The sequence below is a fragment of the Symphalangus syndactylus genome, chromosome 3, assembly GCF_028878055.3.
Source record: "Symphalangus syndactylus isolate Jambi chromosome 3, NHGRI_mSymSyn1-v2.1_pri, whole genome shotgun sequence".
NCBI classification, from domain to species: Eukaryota; Metazoa; Chordata; class Mammalia; order Primates; family Hylobatidae; genus Symphalangus; species Symphalangus syndactylus.
Window position 1 is genome coordinate 74,635,421 of NC_072425.2, and position 15,657 is coordinate 74,651,077.

Here is a 15,657-nt window from a genome sequence, read left to right on the forward strand (position 1 = left end):
AAATCACCAGCTCTTCATGCGCTGAGGCCATCCTCTAAGGCTAAATTGTCTTCAGCTAGCCCAAAGCTCCTGACATTGTAGGACTCAATTTGGGGGTCTCCTAGGAGTTGAGCTCTTGCCTTATGCTGACTGGACAGACACCTAGGTAGCCAAGCAGTAACCCACTCACCTCAATTCAAACAGGAATTACTTATATCATAAATATTCTTCTTGTAACTGGATTGTACAAACATTATGAGACTGTTAATAGCATGTTATAATTACTCGCAACTCCACCAGCTTAAGATAAGTACAAAACACCTGAAACCAAAGACTGGGATATAAACTCTCCCTCTTCCACGCCCTAGCTGTGTGACTTTGAGTAAGTTGCTTAGTCTTTAAGAGCCTCTTTCCCCTCCTCTGTAATTAGAGATGGTAATACCTACTTTGCAGGGTTATTGTGGCAGTGAAAGGAGACATCTAACAGGATATTGCTGCTGTAGTGACAACAGCATCATAGCAACAGGAACAATTTCCTAGGCACTTTTATGTGCCAGGCACCATGCCATGTACTCAACTTGCTTCATCTCATTTAATTCGCCCAATCACTTTGTGAGGTAGGCACATTTTACAGGTAATGTTGCTTCAGCACACAGTGACTAAGTCATCTAAGTAACTAACACAGTTAATGAGGGATGGTGCTGCACAAAACACTCCTCCCTTTACCTTTTCGTGTTTCACTATGACAAAGATTTCAGACTTAAAATGAAGTAACAGTAACTACTTACTGGAGATTCATCGGTTCCAAGTCGCCGATATGTTGAATTACACAGTTTTTTAACTTTCTCGGGATCCTCTATATCATAATCTTTGGGAAAAGCTTCTCTGTCATGGTGCCTTAAGAAAAAATTAGGAGTCCGTTAAGAGATGAAGTTTATTTATTCTGTATTGCATTCAGATTTTTAAAAATTATCCAATGAAAATTTTCTGTGTTTGTAGTATTATTTTAAGTATAAATTTATTAGATTTGTGACATATAAAGCATTTTCCATCTCTTTTCAAGTAATGCTGAGGCTAGTTCCTAAAAGCAACCTAGCATAAGTGATAAAACTAATAATATCACCCAAACATTACTTATCAAACATAGTAATAGTAATTACTCAGTGATTCCAATGAACTGAATCGTATTTAATAATGTAGATTAGTTTACCGACACTAAATTCTAAAATAAGACATGGTAAAATCTTGGAAAGGCAACTTTCTACTTTAGAAATTCTTTCTACCATGAATTTTAATTACAATTTTTTTCAAAACAAGACAGCAAAGTATTTGCCCATATTGATTTATAACCTGTGCTTCCTGCTTCTAAAGAGGCAATAAAGGAAGCTGATAAACATGAGGTAGAAGAAAACAGTTCTTAAAAATGTAGATGGAAGAAGGAAAAAATATACCAAACATCTTGATTAAAAGAGTGATTAAGAATAATAAGAGGCAGGGAACAGTAACACACGCCTGTAATCTCAGCACTTTGGGAGGCACGCAGATCCCTTGAGCCTAGAAGTTCAAGACCAGCCTGGGAAACATGGCAAGACCCCATCTCCACAAAAAATACAAAAATCAGTTGGGCTTGGTGGCATGTGCCTGTAGTCCCAGCTACACAGGAGGCTGGGCTAGGAGGATCACCTCAGGGAGGTCAAGGCTGCAGTGAGCCATGATCGTGCCACTGAACTCCAGCTTGGGCAACAGAACAAGACCCTGTCTCAAAAAAGAAGAAGAAGAAAGAAGAAGAAACAAGAAAGAAGGAAGAAGAAGAAGGAGGAGGAGGAGGAAGAGGAGGAGAAGGAGGAGGGAAAGGGAAGGGGAGGGGAGGGGGGAAGAAGGAAGAAGAGGATTTGGGGGTAGAGAAGGAAAAAGCAGAAGAAGTCGCTGGCAACTGAAGTAGCTATTTTTAATAGAACTTTCATGAGTGAAATATAGGATGCTAAGACTAAGCACCCCTCAGAAGTTACCTTGCTTTAAGGGATACAGGGCTAGAATTGTTTAGGGGACACTCAAGTACCCGAGAATTCAATCATCCAGCCATTTGTTTATTCCACAAATGTTTTAAAATTCCTACTACATGACAGGCACTTTGGTAGGTGTGGGGGATGCAGTGGGAAGTGAGACTAATGGAGTCCCTGCCTTCAGTTGCTTGCAGTCTAGATAGAGTGACACAAAAATAAGAAAAATCTACAACATGGTAAGTGTGGGCAAAAAGCTAGGGAGGCAGAATTGCTTCCCTTAACCTAGATTGGGCACCCAATCCAAAGGGCATCTAAGTCATGAGGCCCTTTAGGATCTGACCCCCTTCCCCATGCCCACTGGACTGGGGCTCAGCCCCTGCACTACATTCCCATTAACACCCCTGCCTCCCCACCTCTAAGCGTGACAGCGGAGCTCTGCAGTAGAACCCAGCAGCGAGGGAGCCCACAGTGGGTCGGCAGGCAAAACATCACACCTGAGCCCTCTTCTCTCCTCACATCTGAGCATCAAAGTGCAGAACACTAAATGTTTTTTGGTAACCTACCAGCATTTTATGAGATCCTAACAGGAAGCTTTCACTTAAGTCCTCAGGGGGGATATTGGACAACACAAGCTCAACCAGGTCCTAGCTGTGTGGCCTTGGGCAAGTCACTTAACCTTTCTGTGCTTCCATTTTCACATGTATGAGGACAGAAATAATAACAATACCTTTTAAGATCTTAACATGAATTAAAATTTTTCTTAAAAAACAGAAAATCCTTCATATGCTGTAAAGCATCATAAACATCTATATATAGTAAATACTAATTGAGATCCAAAATCTGGTATACATTGGAACTTAGTTTCGCCATAATTGAACTTAAGTTTTCTTCCAAGCTCTCATTTCACCAAGTGGAAAAACTGGAATATTGGTCAATCCTGGATTTCTTCCAGTTCTGAGGGGTTTGTGTGGTGCCACAATGCCAAGAATCCATCTTTGTTGCCATCCTTTCTCCTTGCTTACATCTGCAGAAACACTCTCCTTCCCCTGTGGCCTTCCCTTACAGATCCATGCAGGTCTCCATCCTCCTGGCCTTGCCACACAGACTTGTAGGTAGACTGGTGCTCTGCTGCAAAGGTGCCACTCTCTAGCCCACCAGACACCTTCTAGTGTCTCTCTCTACCTGGGTTCCTGGAAACCCAGCACCATCCCTGGGTTATGTGCCTGATCCACCAAACAGATAGTGTTTCATTTCTCCAGCACTCTGGGCTTGGGGACACATGGGAGCCCCAATCGTCAACAGTTCTGAAAACGTTACCCTGGGAATAGGGGGTGATGGGGAGAGGCAATGACAAGTCCTGATATGGTTTGGCTGTGTCCCCACACAAATCTCATCTTGAATTGTAGCACCCATAATTCCCATGTGTCATGGGAGGCACCCTGTGGGAGGTAATTGAATCATGGGGGCGGGTCTTTCCCGTGCTGTTCTCGTGATAGTGAACAAGTCTCACGAGATCTGATGGTTTTATAAAGGAGAGTTCCCCTACACAAGCTCTCTCTTGCCTGCTGCCATGTAAGACATGACTTTACTCATCATTTTCCTTCCACCATGATTGTGAGGCCTCCCCAGCCATGTGGAACTGTGAGTTAATTAAACCTCTTTCCTTTCTAAATTACCCAGTCTCATGTATGTCTTTATCAGCAGCATGAGAACAGACTAATACAGGTCCCATCTGGCTCTAGGATTTCCAAAATCTTAACTCAAATTGAGGATCCCAGACAAATTCAAACATTCTCAGCTTTTTCTCTGGCCTTCTCCTATTTGTGTCCATGAATTCTTCATTTGCTGTGGAACAGAGTGGCTTTGCTCATCACGCTCCCAAATCTATCGGGCTTATGCTAAGACCCAAGTTTTTGAAATCCAAATCCAATAATTTGGCTCTTTTTTACCTGCTGGGTCATTCTTCCCTGAGGCAATAAAACCAGAGTACGTCCCTACAGCAGCACAAAAGTGAAGGAGAAACATACCAGTGATATTTCAGCATATTTGCCCCAAGGCCCACCTCTTTATTAGACACTGAAGAAGGCACAGGGCCCATACTTCTAGAGGCCTACAAAATAACTACCTTAAATCAGAAATATATATATATATATATATATAATCCAGCTTGGATTATACCTGTCTTTATACCATCAGTCAAACTATCATTTTTAACTTTTTTGTTAATGGAAGAAGGGGCCCAAGAAAGCAAAGATATTTATGGTCTGTGAAAGTCAGTATGTGGCCCTAACCATCCTACCATATACTTTAAGTTTCATGATAACTAGATTCTTACAAAAGATGCAGATATGTTCTTTTTTCATATAGCAACCTTAGATAGCAGCCAAAAACCTAGCATTAAAACCATGAATCCACAATGAAGGTGTTTCTTTGGAGGACTGAGCTAATGTAACTGGCATTTCCTCATGCCTGCTGGCTGCCCACGGATGCTGTGCCCACAGCCTGCGGGGCTCTGAGAGATTCACAGCCCTAAATCTGCCCCTACTCCCAAGAGGCTGCCAGCCTAGCAGAGAGAAATATACATGTTTGTATAAAATATACTGTATGAAATATAGTAAAATATATAGACCCAAATAAAATATAAGATATGTCTTTACTATATACTCTCTGTATAATACATATTTACCATATATAAAATGATTAAGGCTTTCTAAAGGAAACAGGAGACTGAATTAATTCTCTGACTTTATTATGTTAGGGGAACAGTGGCCTGTGCCTCAGATTTCCTGAGATGAACTGAGAATCATAAACCGAGGAACTAAATGAATCAACAGCTTGAGAGTCTCAAATGAAAGGTGACATATAAATGCAATATATTATTAAGTGTAATGATAATATCTACAACAGGCTTTAGTTGGGTATTTTTAAACACTTTGTCAAAACTAACTAAGCCTTATAGTCTTTCTGTGATTAAAATATAGTATGTACATATATAAAAATAATCAAGGTGCAATAATATATATTTCATATAGCCTCATTCTCCTTGCTACCTGCATTTGTTTAGTCAATCAAACGATTTGCCATAATTTTTTATTTGTTGCAATGAAAAATTCTTCATGAGAAAAATAAATGTACTAAAATAGAATTTAGAATGCCTCTAGAGCAGTAACTTTCAAACTCTTCAACTACAGTCCCCAGTAAGAAAAATGATCAATCTTTTTTTTTTTTTTTACATGAAGTTTTGTTTTTGTTGCCCAGGCTGGAGTGCAATGGTATGATGTTAGCTCACTACAACCTCTGCCTCCCAGGTTCAAGCGATTCTCCTGCGTCAGCCATCCGAGTAGCTGGGATTACAGGCACGCACCACTGTGCCCAGCTAATTTTCTGTATTTTTAGTAAAGACGGAGTTTCACCATGTTGGCCAGGCTGGTCTCGAACTCCTGACCTTAGGTGATCCACCCACCTTGGCCTCCCAAAGTGCTGGGATTACAGGCATGAGCCACTGCGCCTGGCCAAAAAGTGATATATCTTAATCCAGAATATGTACATGTATTTCCATGCATAAAATTGAACCCAAAATTTGTCCAGACACCGTGGCTCACACCTGTAATCCCAACACTTTGGGAGGCTGAGGCAGGCGGATCACTTGAGGTCAGGAGTTCAGACCAGCCTGGCCAACATGGTGAAACCCCGTCTATACTAAAAATACAGAAAATTAGCTTGGCACAGTGGCGCGTGCCTGTAATCCCAGCTTTTCAGGGGGCTGAGGCATGAGAATCGCTTGAACCTGGGAAGCAGAGGTTGCAGTGAGCTGAGATCGCACCACAACACTGGTAGCCTGGGTGACGAAGTGAGACTCTGTCTAAAAAAAAAAAAAAATTGGAGCCAAAATTTGACAAAACAGTCTTTACTCTCATAGGAATTTGGATACTTTTTATTCTCTATTATTTTATTTTTTTAAATGCCATTATTAATCCACTGAATTGAGTTCACAAGACATTAATGTGTCGTGAAAAATATTGCTCTAGACCAGTGGTTTTCAATCTGGTTGGAGAAGCGGATAAATTTGTGGCCTCCACTCCCACCCCAGAGACAATGCAGACATTTGGCCATGCCTGGAGACATTGTTGGGTATTACTTCTAAGGAAGAGAGTGCTACCAGCGTCTAGCAGGTAGTGGACAGCAATGCTGCTAAACATCCTACAATGCACAGGACAGCCCCCAACCCCCAACTTGCCCAAAATGTCCATAGTACCAAGGTTGAGAAAGCCCTAGAGAACGGTTGCACCCCAGACTCTCAGTGGTTCCTAAACCTAAGTGCTTCATGGAGCAGCCAAACTTTCCCCCAAAAAGGATGGGGCCAACATAAAGCTGCCAACTTTTTCTTTTGACAAGAACATTCAAAATAAAATAATCATCTAACACCAACAATCAGTAAAAACAACCTCACAGTCCTTCAAACTGAATAGATTTAGCTATCTGAAAAACTTGCTACATTGAGTTGCAGGACTGAACAAACTAGAGTCCAGAATTGCATGTCAGGAAGGTCCCGCAGCTCTCCAAGGCTGCCCCAGGCCAGAGGGCACAGCTCCCTCCCTGTCAGCGTAGGAGAGGGTGGGATTAGGTCATAGGAGTCTTCTTACAGGAAAGGAAACAGGTTACACTCTAGGGTTTCTGTGGTTGTATGTTTATGTGGGGCAAAGGAATTGGGAGGTTGCAAAGAAACCAGCATCTTTGTCACTGCCGCACCTTTCACATTGTTTTGTAATTATCCGTTCACGTATCAGCCTTCTCATTTGACAGAAAGCTTCTTAGACACAGGGACTATTTTTTATTCATCTTTGTGATCTTGGTCTTACACATTGTAAATGCTCATTAAATCATAAATGATTGACTGATTGATTGATTAAATGAATGTTCTTACATTTTGTTACTGTCACCTTAATATAAATGCTGAAAGCAACGGCTTTCAAACGTGTCCATAAAAATGAAGAGTATCCTGGCTCAGTTTGCAAAAGCACCCGTAAAGAGGGAGTAATTATGCATATAGAGATGCTAGTCCTTTGCAATGCTAACTTGTCTCCAGAGGAATTATAAATCTACTTGCTGAATGAGAAAACTTTCAACATACATATGCATAACACTGATTGCAAAGGGGTTTGAATCTGAACAATATCTGACATGAGAACAATGAAAATCTGAGCTGAATTCTAGCTTCTGGTGACTTGACAAGAGACACACTTTTCTTTGCAGATTTCAAAGATGTTTAAAATGTTAAGACTCCAGATGGCAGAATATATTAATTTTAAATTTTAGAATTATTATTGTAGTTCACAACCATGCCGTCAGCTATTGTATTTTCTGATGTAAATCTAGTGAAATGAGAAGCGAAAGATACCTTTTCTATTAGATTTTTATAATCATCTGCTATCTAGAACTTTAAAAGAAAATTACCCTTGAGAGTCAGCTATATTCTCTAACACATTAGAAGCATAAAACCAATAGAATCAAAGACTATGAGCCATTGACAATCGTCTTTGAAGATTTCGTGGGCAAATGATTTACATGCCAAGGCAGTGTTATCGGTGGCATAGCCCTCAAACTGACAAATGAAGATTTTCAGGTGTATTTGCAGAATCATAAAGAAAATCTTATGTTCTTGGGAAAAACTGTGACATTTCAGATTTATGAAGAAATACTTTGTTTTTCTATGTGTCTCATGCTGTATGTGATCTGTGCATCTATAACCACGAAACCACAGAATTTGAAACTTAACTGCACTCAAAAGGAAACCATTTGATGGAGATAGATAAGTGAAGTCATCTTCTTCACTCAGCGTATATTGAGTGGCACGTAAATAAGACCCATCATTATTATAAATTTTCTTAATAGAAAATCTTCAAAACAGAAGGCCCTATGGAAAATATTGGAAGGAAACAAAAGGAATACAACAGTTGGAGGCTTTTTCTATCGTAACAGTTTAAATGTTAAATAAATGTGGTCAGTCTGATTAACTGCCAAACACATGACTTTGAAAATAGCTGAAGGGACATGTATAAAATAGGGCAGCACTACAATTGATAATCCCACCTGGGACACTTTTAGAGGGGAATAAGATGCTAAGTACACCAGGAGTGGTGAAAAGCGGGACTGTCATTGTCAAACCAGGGTGAGTACGTTCTATCACCCTACGTTTAGACAACTGGGTCTCAATTATCTTCAAACCCTAGGATACTTCCGAGTTTCCTTGATCCTCTCCTCCAGAAACAACTTGCAATAGCTGGCTGAAGATACTGAGTGGTGGAAAAGTAGGGCTAAAGAGGGAGTGTTTAAGGGGCACTGTACATTAGTAATTACTGTAGTCTGAAACACCTTGCAGTATATCTGGCATGGAGTGACATGGAGATCAGGCCGCGCCCCTCCAAAACGAAAAGCAAAGAAACACTCAATTACCTGTGTAAGCTCCCATTCCAATAGTCTTAATCTTACTGGCTTAAATAATTTGAATTAATTATTCCAGAATAACATCAAAAGATTACATTATGTCACCTTAAGATATATTTTAAATCACACTTAGTGATTCCATGAGCTGTGCATATTGAGTAGATAATACAAAGTCTTTTGGTTTCAGGACAATTTGTTGCATTTACATTAGAAAACAAATAAGTTTTTCTTAAAGAATAAAATCTAGAATTAAAACAGACTTCTATAATGAACATAACTACATAAATGTACATTTTTCCCTTTCCTCCTAGAATTCATTCAAAAACAGCAAAGGAAATGAAACAAAAGCAAATAAATTTTTGGCAAAATCGCAAGTTATCATCCCCAGGTTATAACATGTACAAAGACTATGAAAAGCAGCCAGAGTCCAGCTGAGGCCAAGTAGAAGGAGTGCTGAGATCGACAAGATTGCACAGAGGTGGGCCTCTTGGAGTGCAAACCAAGTGACATTTCCTGCGGCTGCACAGATAAACTCTTTCACCGGAAACAATGGAAAATGTTAGACTAAATAGCATATATATATTTTGGCCGGGCGCAGTAGCTCACACCGTAATCCCAGCACTTTGGGAGGCAGAGGCAGGTAGATTGCTTGAGGCCAGGAGTTTGAGACCAGCCTGCCCAACATGGCGAAACCCCGTATCTACTAATATACATAATGACATATTATTAAGAAATAAAAAGAAATTAAGTATTGATAAAAACTACAACACAGATGAACCTTGAAAATATTATGTAGGGACCATATGTTGTATAATTCCATTTATGTGAAATGCTCAGAATAGGCAAATCTATAGAGGCAGAAAACCAATTAGTGGTTGCCTGTGGCTCGAGGGCTGAGGACTAGGGGAGGCTTGGAGTAAGGGATAAAGGGAGTGGGATTTATTTTGAGGGGGTAATAAAACATTCTAAAATTGATTGTGGTGTTGGATGCACAACTTGGTGAATACTAAAAGCCACTGAATTAAATACACTTTAAAAGGGTGATTTGTATGGCATGTGAATTACATCTTAATAAAATTGTTAAAAATAGGATATAACCATCAAAATAGAAGAAAAACATCTTAATCATTAAAGATTACTTTCCATAACTCTATGCAAATATATATGTAAAGCTAGATGACTTACATCACTTTCTAAGAAAAACTATTTCCCAACACTGCCCCCAGTAGAAACAAGAAGTCCAAATAGGGAGGGATAGCATTAGGAGATATACCTAATGTGAAATGACGAGTTAATGGGTGCAGCACACCAAAATGGCACATGTATACATATGTAACAAACCTGCACATTGTGCACATGTACCTTAAAACTTAAAGTATAATTAAAAACAAAAAAGATTAGGCCTAAGGCCAGCTGAGAAAAAAAAAGGTACTGTTAAGGGCAAAAAAAAAAAAAAAAAAAAAAGTCCAAATAGACTATTTCCAAAGAAGAAATAGAGAAAATTATCACAGAGCTAAGAGTTATTCCCCAAAACAGTACTAGTAGGGAAAAAAATTCATATTTGTGCCTGAAAGTCCAGCAGGACATTTGGTATGCCTTGACCTGCTCATTTGTCAGAACTACATGGGCAAGGGCTGAGACAAGGAGCAAGACTTATCACATGACATTCACCACACTGACTTTGACATACGTGGAAACCAACCAATAGTATTTCCAAATTACTTATGTTTATTATGGGATTGTTTTACACACAAAGAAAAATTCAAATTAAAAAACCAAGCAATCTTTCCAGACTAAATTTTTCTAATAATTGACATAACAACTAATTATTTGTTAGAGGTCTGGGTGGGATATCACAATGTCTTAACCTCTGAGAGACTGCCTGCAGTGGTCCATTGTTGCCTTATTGCATCCCTACAAGGAGAGCAAGTGCCACTGATCTCTGAAAGCTCGGCGTTCTTATACAATACTGAGTGGGGAATTCCCTTTCTGTGACTGGATCTGTGACTGGATCTATTAGGAGAGTTGCTGTTCACACCCTTGTTATAAATGGCCATATGCAAACTAGCTAACCTTGATGTGTTGATGCTAGATACATGTTAGCTCTGCTGTTTTCACCCATCTGGCTGTTCTTATAGTTCATGGATATGTAAATTAGGCTTCATATAGATAGATGGATAAATGCTGTTAAGATGCTATGGCCACCTCCAGGACTAAGAGTCACAATTCTAACAATCACACATTCTGCATCACAAGATACCAGTCATTAAGCAACAAAAAAATGCCCACACGTATTTCCAAAGACTCTTGGGGAAAGGGTAGTACTGCCCTCAGTTGGAAACTAATGCACCATACTTTAGTTCTCCTTGGGGATCCTAGGAACTAGGTGAACCTCCTCTGGAAAGCTGCCCTGGTCCAACAGGCCTAAGTTAAAGGCTCCTCTTGGACGCTCCCTGAGCAACCTGCTTACCGCTAATCATAACACATATCACAGTACATTGTAGTTGCTGGGGTAGCCCTCCCTACTCCTGTCTCACAGTAACCTCTAACATCCTAAAGGCAGGGAGGATGTCTTAGTCACTGTCAAATTCCTAACCCAGCAAAGTGCCTTCAACAGAGCAATGGATTCATAAATATACTTTTAATAAATGCAATTAAAAAAAGAGTTCTTCATCTAGGAAGAAGATAGTGAATAAAAGCTTAGTGTTTTTTTTTTTTTAAAAAAAAAGCTTATTTAATGCTTCTGGATCCTTACTGAGCAATTCAGTTTTTCCAAATGTTTAAAAAATTGTGACAAGTTATTTATTCCTATATTTTAATTTCAAAAAATTTTATCCTACCACCGTCTATAAAAGGAGGCTAAATTATTTGCAATGAAATTTACTTTGCAATAGATAAATGGTATTATATTAATTCTTCCATTTAAGTGAACCTGGAACAATCTCATCGGAGATCTAGTAGCTTACCAAATAAACATATTATAATATTTCTGCCAATTAATGCTCTTTGTTAATGCATCACAACTAAGTTAAATAAAAATAAAGAAAATACATGGTGTGACCAATAACAATTAAAATATAATTGTATTTCAAATGAAATAAAGCAAACAGTAATAAAGATTAACGTCTATCAAAAACAGTAAGAAGTCTGGGTGCAATGGTACACATCTGTAATCCCAACGCTTTGGGAGGCCAAGGTTGGAGGATTGCTTGAGACCAGGAGTTCAAGACCAGCCTGGGAATTAGAGGAAGACCGTCATATCTACCAAAGAAAAGAAAAGTTTTTTAAAATTAGTCAGGCATGGTGGTGCATGCCTATAGTCCCAGCTGCTTGGAAGGCTGGGGCAGGAGAATCACTTGAGCCCAAACGTTTGAAGTTACCATGAGCTATGATTGAGCCACTGCACTCCAGTCTGGGTGACAAAGTGAAACCCTGTCTTTAAAAAAATAAAATAAGAGTACTCAAATTTATTCATAACCTTTGCAAAGCACTGCAAAGATATGTTTCATCTAATCTCTACACAAGATTTCTGTTTTCTGCCCTTACATCTAAGATACATTTTTTAAAATTGCATTGAGTAGATACAAGTTGGCTGGGGAGGGAGAGTTTAAAGTCAAAATAGCATCAATTGTAGGAAGTCTCCCAATATATTAATGGGTTATGTTCTAGACTTTTGCTGCGAAACTGAGTGTGTGGAATTTGCTATTCCTTCTCCACCACAGTAACTCTCTCTAGGACTGCCAGCCCAGCACTCCATCCTTCTCCTGGATGCGTCCTCCTTGTTCGTGGCTCTTGGAGAGCTACCATATTTCCATTTGCCCTTGCCCAGCCAGATGACTCCAAACAGGTACTTGGTCCAGGGAAAGACATATGGCCTGGAATTTGTTTAGCCAGAACTGAAAATACCTGAAAGCCAATCTTTCTTTGTGGGATCAAGATGTAAGTTATATATTCCAGAACTGCAGCCGCCATGTTTCCCATACTCTTCCACAACAAGATGAAGCAAACCCACAAAGAGAAAGGGGAAACACAGTGAGACCTGGTAGCATTTTCATCCCTCGTTCCAGTTGTTCCTAAGGCCCAGCTTACCACTGCCCTTCTCACTTGGTAATCAATCATCCAGGAATATCCTGAGTTAATTCATTCTGTTTTCTTAGGCTAGGGCAAGCTGACCACCTGTCACTTGCAACCAAAAGAGCTCTGACCAGTACACACAGAAAATGGTGTGAATGGGGATGGGTTCCCAGAGAAACTCAGAGAAGTGTGTCCAACAATACTAGTTCTAGTGCCACAAAACCCCCTGAGCCCCAAGTTTGGGCTTCTCAGTGTGAACTTCTCCTTATCAAAATGTTACAAAGCCCCACATTCTTCTAACTTCCTCTCCCAACCACAACACTCTTACCTAGAAAGAGATAGTAAGGTAAAAGAAAGCAAGCTTGGTGAAAAAGTACCTTAGACTATCTGTGAGAGGAAAGACTACAGCAGCATTACAACAAGGAGAGGACTCTAACGGCTTCTACAGCCCAGCTATGAGATGGTCATAAGGGTAGGGGTTTGGTTTGAGGCAGAGGTGCTTCTGCACAGCAAGGATCTTTCCTATCCAAGTTTGCCCGTGTGGTGAAATGCCTCTTCTGTATACTTTGCCTTACCAGGACCTATCTTGCATGTAAAACGATTTTATTTTTGTAAATGCCAGTTAAGTTGAGCAAACTTTCACACAAAGGTCATGGCACAATCATTCTATAACGATCAGTTTTCAGAAAAAGAATTTGACTAGAATTTCATAAAAGAAAATAGCACTGAAAGAAAAATGTAGTCAGGGCAAAAGGAGGCTGAGTCTCCTGGATTTCGTCTTGAAAAATAAAAAATATAGTGCTTTCCCCAAAAAACTACTATATCCAGAAGCATTTGTAGGTAATGTGCGTATGTTGAGGAATGAGAATGTAGGACTAGATTAAAAATAACCGTGGCGTAGGATCCACCGTTGTAGAACACAGACGAGAATGAAAGGGTGGTTAAACCAAATGAGTGTGAATAACATCATCCTTTTTACCCAACATAAACTAGCAATTAAAAAGATATTTTTAAAAGGCTCATAATAAACCATGGAGGGTGACTCAGAAGCTGAAAGAAATGAAGTATTGTGTCTAAATTCTGATCCTTTAGAGAATGCTTGCGTCCAGGGAAAAGCTGTAGAAAGTGATTATCACAAATTTTAAGTAATTTTACTTTATTCTTATTATGAAAATACATGTTCGTTATGGAAAATGTAGAAGTAGCAAAGAGAAAAAAGAAAAGGACAAATAATCCATAAATGCACCATCCAGTAATAAGTATCATGTTACATGGTGAATATTTTTTCACTCTCTTTTCAGTGCATATAGACTCATTTATTTTATTTTATTTTATTTTTTGGAAACAGGGTCTGTCACCCAGGCTGGAGTGCAGTGGCTCAGTCTCGACTCACTGCAACCTCTGCCTCCCATGCTCCAGCGATCCTCCTGCCTCAGCCTCCCAAGTAGCTTAGACCACAGGGACGTACCACCACACCCGGCTAATTTTTGGTGGTTTTTTGGTAGAGATTGGGTTTCACCATGTTGCCCAGACTGGTCTCAAGCTCCTGGCTCAAGTGATCCTCTCACCTTGGCTTCCCAAAGTGTTGGGATTACAGGCATGAGCTACTGTGCCCAGCCTAGACACATATTTTTAGCCAAAGAGAAAATTCCAGTACATGCTGTTTTTTTATACTTGAGATTAATATTTCAAATATTAATCTTCATACTTTTCTTTACTGAGCCACCCTTTAAAATAACTTTTGCTCTGATAAATCAGAGATGCCCACATTTGCTTTGGGAAAAATTAGGACTGTTTCACCAGAAATCTGAAGAAAAATGGAGTATTATTGATTAACTTCCGACTGACAAAATGAAATCTTTGAGCTCTGGGTGAGATATTTTCTTGAAAGTCAGGCATTGTTGAGAATCAAAAGGCCTTCTAAATTCCTTAAGCTTCTATTAACAACAGGAACCAGAAGCTCCCAAACATACCACAGGGAGGATGACTTTGTAATTAATCTTCTGAAGAACACTTTAGAAACTAAAAGAGGGGCTTTTTTTGGTAAGTCTCAGGCCAATGAAAGTAAACCATCCTGGGCAAACCATGGCATCAGCTCGCTCTCTCTCCAAGGCATTGAGAGGGAAGCTGAGTAGCGTGTCACTAGGCCAGCTGCAGGCCACCATGTTGAGGGTAGAGGTGCCCCACCACTGTGGCTGCAGGGTGACCAGCCTAAGTTGGGGGCTGTGGGAGGATGAGCCTGACAGGTATCTGTAGTCCCCTGCAAGAGACCAAGTAGGACCGAATCTGGAGGCAGAGACACCAAGTCCTCAACAAACCAACAGGATCAGCCACAAATTCAGCAGCAGCAGCATGCACAGCACTTGGACCAGGATGAGGTGAGCAAGGACAAGGACCTACAATAAATCTGGAGGCCTCACACCTTCACCCCCACCAAAACGTCACATAACCTCAGCCCCTCGTACACATACAGATGGTTAGTGGGGAAAGGAGAAGGTGGAGGAGGAAGGACTCAAAGAGTGGGCACAGTTCTGAACGAGACTATTTTAACCTAAAACAAGCTGTTAAACTAAAAGAGACAGAGATAAGCTTTAATTGGCATGTTTGAATTTTTCTCTAGTAACCAACAGTTGAAAAGTTTGAGGATTGGTTTTAGAAAATAAATTTTATATATGCATCTGAGTTGTGTGCATATTTCTAATTCTGCTACCCGCTAGAGAGTGAATATATTTCCATGTTCTTAGCCTACTATTACATCATCTTAAATGCCTGCATGATATTATAATTTGGAATTTTTTAAAGTATAAATTGAGAAATAAAAATATCTCTTTAAAGTGTAAATATCATTCGTCCCTATATTAACTCAAAACCTCATTAGTACCTGTCAATTCTTGATGGTATGACACATACTGCAACTAGGAACAGCACAAGCTTAGCTCCCATTTAAAAATTCTTTACTATTTTAACAGAAGTATATGTTATACCCTTCTAAGGTCATTTCTACAGAGGTGTCCAAACATACTTCCATGTTATGCTATTGCATCAAGAGCATAGCTGTGAAAATCAGCCCTGGTTTTAGTGGGGATTTTGTACTATACTGTAGTCTTTTACCTCAAGGCCTCATTAAAATATAAATACAGGGTCCCAGCCTGAAGTA

At 39.7% G+C, this 15,657-nt stretch overlaps 1 protein-coding gene across 3 annotated transcripts in view; it reads right to left on the bottom strand.

The window, feature by feature from the left end:
* The window catches only part of CFAP95 (cilia and flagella associated protein 95), an 82,916-nt gene that overhangs the window by 61,577 nt on the left and 5,682 nt on the right, over positions 1-15,657 (bottom strand). For all 3 annotated transcript variants that reach the window (XM_055269959.2, XM_055269958.2, XM_055269957.2), the window contains exon 2: positions 768-876. In XM_055269959.2, the coding sequence (XP_055125934.1) occupies positions 768-876 (109 nt within the window). The remainder of the gene's footprint in view (positions 1-767; positions 877-15,657) is intronic.